The following is a 7583-nucleotide window of genomic DNA, read 5'->3' on the forward strand; positions in this document are numbered from 1 at the left end:
GATGCCCCTGAATATTCTTTGTCCAAACATTTCAGATGTGAGAAAGAATACCAATGCAGATCACTTTTTCTGTTTTAGAAGGCTGACCCACCCCCCCCCAAAAAAAAATAAATTGTACCAATCGAATCTAAATCAACAGTTTTCATAATTACAATTTTAGTTGTAGATCAGTGTTTATGACATTGAATATTTTATGTCATATATCATGTTTGTAGAAATAATTTCTGGTCAGAAGAATATTTTAATTTCTTTTTATTTCCGTTTTATTTTTGTTTTTTATTAAGCGTCATGTAACACTTAAATTGACAAATGATTGTATGTTAAAACGCAAATTCTAGATTTGTTTCAAGCTCGAATAGGGACTGGTTGGAGTTCCCCTGCTAACCCCCTCCCCCCCCCCCCCCCCCGCCGCCCCGGATCCGTCGACTCGGATACTCCGCTTCACCGTGGAGCGTAACGTCCTTTTTTCATTTACTCGTTTTGGCAAGCGTAGCGATATCATGGTCATGGCATTATCACAGACATGCCATTTCTATAATTTTTACATATTTTTTTGTGCTGTGTAGATGCCTATAAAAAATAGTTCCTGCTGCAAAATTGATGAGTCTCCATGATTATCATGACCAATTCTCAATTAGATTTTGGAAGTATAAAAATCATTACATATGTCTGTGTCGTATCATTAATTTTCCGTTTTATCATTGTTTGTGTCTTTTTTGGTTTGTTTTTATTTGCCTGTTTTCTCTCTGATGGCTTGTGATTACTTATGAATATTATTAATATCATTAATAATATTAATTAATTGTGTTTGATTTGTTATATTATGTTTTTATCTCAATGCACATGATTATGACTAAATAGCGATTATGTTTTGAAATTAACATATTTTAGTATTTTATTCTTAGAACTACATGATTTATTTTGCTAAATAATAACAGAGACATTCATCTCATTTTTTTTGAATTAGCACACAACAGGGTTTTCGCAGATTGAACACGAGACAGAGCATGCTAGAAGCAATGCGAGCTTTCTTTTAGACGATGAATTTACTGGGGGAATCCGGGATCCGAAACTGTAAGTTTTGTTCCATTTATCATTATCCAACTACATCAGTTCATTTATTTGTAATGGAAATAATAAACATGTGGGTAATTGATAGGTAAAGGCCGCATTGTAGGAAATTGATTGAAATCGATTTTCAATTAAACGATTTTTTTTCAATTACTATCTTCCTTTTTGGAAAAAGAATAGGTAACTGCAACGATTAACATGATTAAGCGCTATAAATCTTACACATCATTGTTATTATCATTATTATACTGAATGAAAGGGGGAAAACACAAAAGCACATAAAATAACGGAAAAGGGAAGGCAAGAAAACGAATATGGTAAACATTCTATTGTTTGAACGTGTATAATTAAGCAATGAAAATCAATCAAATCAAACCAGTCCATCAAATTACATACTAACAACAGCAGAGGCATAGAATGTAGCTGAGGATCGTCATGTCCTCATTGCAATGTACGTCGCGTTCGAATAAATCTTTTAACCAAACTTGTTAAAGGTTATAGAATATTTGGATATCTTATTTTTTTACACCAGTTCTTTATCTTATAAAGTTCATACAGTATGTTGATCCTCCAATATTCCTTTGGGACTTATTTTTTTTTCTAAAGCCTGTCGTTTGTAAATCATTTTGCCTAATTATATACCATTCAATTCTCATAAATTCAAAAAAGGGCCGCCATTATCGAATTATTGTTTGTTACTGTTCATATTTTGAGTTGATGGACGATAAGATAGAGGACTTTCATTATTTGCCGAAACAAGTATGTTTAATCATTATCATCATATTTTGTGTCGTAAAAGAAGATCAATTTTTGAGATTCTCGTTCTGTTTTTGTCCCGTCTGCATAGCAGACATGGCAGAGCGAAATTATATTCGCCGGTTTTCCCACGGCGGCGACAGCGTCGTCAGCATTGAAATCTTAACCAAGGCTAAGACTTTTGAATGTCATTATCACTTAGATTTGATTTGATTTTATTTCACTTAGACTTAAAATTGATTTTTGTTTTAAATCATGAAACTTGGACATAATGGTATCTTGCATCATTGTTCACTCTCCCCGGGTTTCAGTTTTACATGACCAAGGTCAAAGATCATTTTAGAGGCAATGAACTTACACCATGTTAAGGGAAATCAACATCGAAACCTCAATCAAGTTTCATATCTTTGAATGCATACATATCTAGTTCATGAAATTTGGACATAAAGGAGAAATCATTATTATAGAAGGTCTTTAGGTCAAATTTCATTTAAGTTAAATGAACTTTGGCCATGTTGGGGGTCTTTTTTGAAAGGCCACCATAAATTTGCAAGTTTTTTTGATCTAGTTCATGAGCATGGACATAATGGTATTCAAGTATCTCTAATGTCATTTCTTCTCGGCATAAGGTCAGATAATCAAGTTAAAAGTTAATTCAGGGTTAGTGAACCTAGTATCTTATGATATGAATGGTGTTTTTGTGAATAATTATTCATCTTAGTTGTTTTCAAAGTCAGCACTGTTGCTATATTAAATTGCATAATGTAGACGAGCCTGTCAAGGGCTTTATACTCTCTATATTATGTAGCGGTTTTTAACATTTTTTTCAATGACCCAACTTTTCCAAATTTTAGGTGTCTATTGTAGAGTTAACCTATACTCTATATTATAAGACCTTCGGTTCGCACAAAAAAGTTCTATGATAATTATATATTTACTTTTTATCTGACAATGATTCAGGAATTGGAAAATAATCTTTATTCATATCCACTTATCCTCCATATCGCCTGAATTCTTATCAAATATCTTAATAGCATAACAGTCATTATCATTTATCTGTAGCGAAGAGCTTGTATTTTTTTTATCATTATTCCAAAACTATTTCCGTATTCCGCCTATTGGATACTATAAACATTTAATCATTGCATGTCATTATGAAAAGTTTACAAATTCCACTGCATTACAGAAGACTTAGTCAAGTTACTTTAATTTCTCCCATTATACATGTACATTGCGTCCCCCAAAACTGTCCTTCTAAGATAATATATATTTATTCACGCATGACAAATGAGAATCGTTAAACTATTCGAATCGTGCGTTTTTTCGTGGCTTTTATTCAACATTATTTACTGTCAGTTTTACATGCCTCATTTTCCATGGTAATACATGAATACACATTAATATCATGAATCTTGTAATTGTAAAACCCACCTGAATTCACATCATATCATGAATATTGTAATTGTAAAGTCAGGGTAACACAAATACAGAACTAGTGCTGAAATCTATGCTGAATGAGGAATTATGTGAATAAATGCAATCTGCACCCCATACATAAACCTTGAATCAAAATATGTGAAAACCAAGTAAGTAGCCAGAGAAGGGTTAACCCACGGCTAGAACCCCCCTCACAAACGAATGTCCCCTCTGCATTGCCACGAGCCCCCCTTGCTAGCCGTCAGGAATGCCCGATCAGACGGGGAAGTTTTTTATGTACCCAGGGTGCACCGCCCATTCCCAGCTTTCATCAACGATTCCAGCAAAAGTTTTTCCAACCGGGGCCCCCATCACTTCCCTTCAGGTATACCTCCCCGCATGTAAAATCGAGCGAGGCTCCTGGTCGAAATTACAAGTATTACGACTGCTAATATCATTTCTAGTTATATGCAAGTGTGATGAAGGCCCAAATTGATAAATTCCGCAAATTAGCGGTAAAGACATGAAAAAGATACATGTATATTATGCAAATACAGCCCGGACCAGCCTGGATCCGACCATGATTTTCCTTGTATGGGTTCGAAAATTGAATATTATTCTAAATGAAATGTTGAGAAATTGGAAATTCATTTAATGTTCTAACTTTAGTGGTATTAGTGGTACTTTTCAGCCCAATTCCAGGTTTGCATGCATGCATGCAAACTGCTTTATCTTCTGCACTGTCGAGCATGTCACCCCTTTGATCATCCAGAATCTGAACAGAGAATTCCCTGATCTGACCAGGAGAATATCCATGACCTAACAAAGCTAATCAAATCACATTGTATTAGAAGAGCAAGATCAGTGCTTGATGACCATTTCAATTTTGATAATGGGAAATGCACACTTATGGAGACAACAGGTCATGAATTTTCCATGCCTGATTCCAACAGTTGCATTGGTTTCACTTTGTATTTTTGTTATTAAGCTAATGAGGTAAATTTCATTCACTGTACTTTTTAAAATAAAAAAAGTAAACTTCTTCTGGTTATGTTCGTCATCGCAAAGTGTGATACAATTGTTGTTTACATGCATTGTACAGTTTTTTAGTACCCATCCAATATTAAAATCATCGTTCAGGTTTGTGCGCTGATTCCCATACCAATCATAAAAAAGACTGCGTTCTGGATGTTTCTTGCCCTTTTGACCATACTCAAATTTATGATTGGATAAGCCTGGATTGATCAGGGAAATGTCCCTGCTCAGATCCTGGGTGTAAAAATGGGGGTTAACATGCTGAGCATAATGCATAAATACAGCAGTACTCCATATTTGGAATGGGCTGAATGCATCACTGTTACGTGCTTTCAAAACCGCTTAAAAGCAAAACCAATTACATTTCCATAGGAGGTAGAATATGAAATGACCTTCGTGTACATTTAATTGAGAATACTAACATATTTTTTAGTTTATTCACTCCTGTGCCAGAAGGACATTTTGGGGGACGCCTGTATGATACTAAAATTGCCCTATTTACAAAGTGACATTGAAGAACAATACGTTCACTTATACGGAGTTCTACAATTACCTCATATGAACTATACCGATAACAATATCTGTTTCTTGCAGAACGGGTGCAACGGACACCTCCTTCATCTCACCTGAACAGCAGATGTCATCACAAAATAGGTCTGTGGTTTCATTTAATGAAAAACCGTCACCTCAAGAAGATAATACACACGGGGAAGATGGTCTACTCTCCAACAGTCAGAAAAACAGAACAAGATGTTAAACAGCAACCCCGTATCTGTCGCAACCTGCAATTCTTCTCAATCAGATGACATGTGTGCTCAACGAAAGAAATGCAAGTTGCAAACATTTGATATCACTAAGATCTTAGATACCGACATGAATGATGTTTGGGAAGATTGGGATACAGCAAACAAAACACTCCTCTGTGAAACAACGTTCTCTAATGATGACAATGGACCCACACACAGAATACCACTCAATCTTGACATAGATACGGTGGATGATGAAGGATACACTCCACTGTACAAGGCAGCCTTCGAAGGTAATCTTAAAGATGTTGAGGATCTAATTTCACAAGGAGCAAACCTAGAGTCACCAAGCAAGGATGGACTTCAGCCTCTTCATGTAGCAGCTAGAGAAGGATATGAAGATATTGTGGATTGCCTCATCCTGCACGGAGCGGATCCTAGTGTCGAATGTGAAATGGGTCAAACACCTCTTCATAGAGCAGCAGTAAATGGGCATACCTGCATCATGAAAAGTCTTATTGCAGAAGGGGTCAATGTCAACAAGGCTGATAAGGAAGGTTGGACACCATTCAATGCAGCCATTGAAAACGGTCATCTAGAAGCTGCCAGATATCTAATTAATAAAGGTGCCAAGCAAAACAGATATGCTGGAATGACCAAACTCTATGCTGCAGCTGAATTCGGTCATTTAGATATCATGAAATTCTTCATTTCCGATGGGGCGGATGTGAATGAAGAAAATGATGATGGGATTATTCCCCTACATGGAGCTGCTGCAAATGGTAACGTGGAAATCATCGGTTACCTTATTCAACAAGGCTCTGATGTGAACAAGACAAATCTATTGGGTTGGACACCATTCAATGCTGCCATCCAATATGGCCATCTAGAAGCTGTCAAATATCTCATAGATAAAGGAGCCAAGCAGAACAGATATGATGGAATGACCCCCCTATATGCTGCAGCTCAATCCGGCCATTTACATATCGTGAAATTCTTCATTTCCAATGGCGTTGATGTGAATGAAGAAGATGACAAAGGGATGACTGCTCTCCATGGAGCTGCTTGCATTGGTGACATAAAGATCATGGAATACCTCATTCAACAAGGGTCAGATGTGAACAAGAGCGATCTTAAAGGTTGGACACCATTCAATGCTGCCATTCAATACGGTCACCTAGAAGCTGTGAAATATCTGATAAATAAAGGAGCAAAACTGAACAGATATGATGGAATGACCACACTCTATGCTGCAGCTAAATTCGATCGTTTAGATATCGTGAAATTCTTCATTTCTATTGGCGCTGATGTGAAGAAAGAAAATGATAATGGGAGGATTCCAGTTCATAGAGCTGCTATGAGTGGTAACATGGAGATCATTAAATATCTCGTTCAACAAGGGTCTGATGTGAACAAGGCTGACTCAGTGGGTTGGACACCAATCAATGCTGCAATTCAATACGGTCATCCAGAAGCTGTCAAATATCTAATGGATAAAGGAGCCAAGCAGAACAGATATGATGGAATGACACCACTCTATGCTGCAGCTCAATTCGGACATTTAGACGTCGTAAAATTCCTCATTTCCGCTGGAGCAGCTGTGAGTGAAGAACATGATAACGGAATGATTCCCCTACATGGAGCTGCCATTAAAGGAGATATGGAGATCATGGTATATCTCATTCAACGAGGGTCTAATGTGAACAAGGTAGATTCTACAGGTTGGACACCATTCAATGTTGCCGTTCAATATGGCCACCTAGAAGTTGTCAGATGTCTCATAGATAAAGGAGCCAAGCAGAACAGATACGCCGGAATGACTCCACTCTATGCTGCAGCTTCATTCGGTCATTTAGATATCGTGAAATTCTTCATTTCCGAAGGCAGTAATGTAGATGAAAAACACGATAATAGGAGAATTCCTCTACATGGAACTGCAATTAACGGTGACATGAAGATCATAGAATACCTCATTCAACAAGGTTCTGATGTGAATAAAGCTGATCCAAAGGGATGGACACCGTTCAATGCTGCCATTCAATACGGTCACTTAAAAGCTGTCAAATATCTCATAGATAAAGGAGCAAAGCAGAACAGATATGACGGAATGACCCCCCTTTATGCTGCAGCTCGATTTGGTCATGTGGATATAGTTGAATTCCTTATTTCCAATGGCGCTGATGTGAATGAAGAACAAGATAATGGGAGAATCCCATTACATGGAGCTGCTATTAATGGCATCTTAAGATCATGGAATATCTTATTCAACAAGGGTCAGATGTGAACAAAGAAGGTCTGGAGGGTTGGACAGCATTCAATGCTGCCATTCAATATGGTCATCTAGAAGCTGTCAAATATTTCATAGATAAAGGAGCAAAACAGAACAGATACGATGGAATGACTCCACTCTATGCTGCAGCTAAATTCGGTCATTTAGATATGGTGATATTCTTCATATCCAAAGGCGCTGATGTGAACGAAGAGGATCAGAGAGGGGAAATTCCTCTCCATGTAGCTGCTGTTAACGGTAACGTGAATATCATGGAATATCTTATCCAA

General features: G+C 37.1%; 1 protein-coding gene across 1 annotated transcript; it reads left to right on the top strand.

Moving 5' to 3' along the window:
- Positions 1–5151: 5151 nt before the first annotated feature.
- LOC121412835 (ankyrin-1-like) lies at positions 5152–7308 on the top strand. Its single transcript, XM_041605597.1, has one exon. The coding sequence runs from the start codon at positions 5152–5154 to the stop codon at positions 7306–7308; it is 2157 nt and encodes a 718-aa protein (XP_041461531.1).
- Positions 7309–7583: the final 275 nt, after the last annotated feature.

The sequence above is a fragment of the Lytechinus variegatus genome, chromosome 4, assembly GCF_018143015.1.
Source record: "Lytechinus variegatus isolate NC3 chromosome 4, Lvar_3.0, whole genome shotgun sequence".
Lineage (NCBI taxonomy): Eukaryota > Metazoa > Echinodermata > Echinoidea > Temnopleuroida > Toxopneustidae > Lytechinus > Lytechinus variegatus.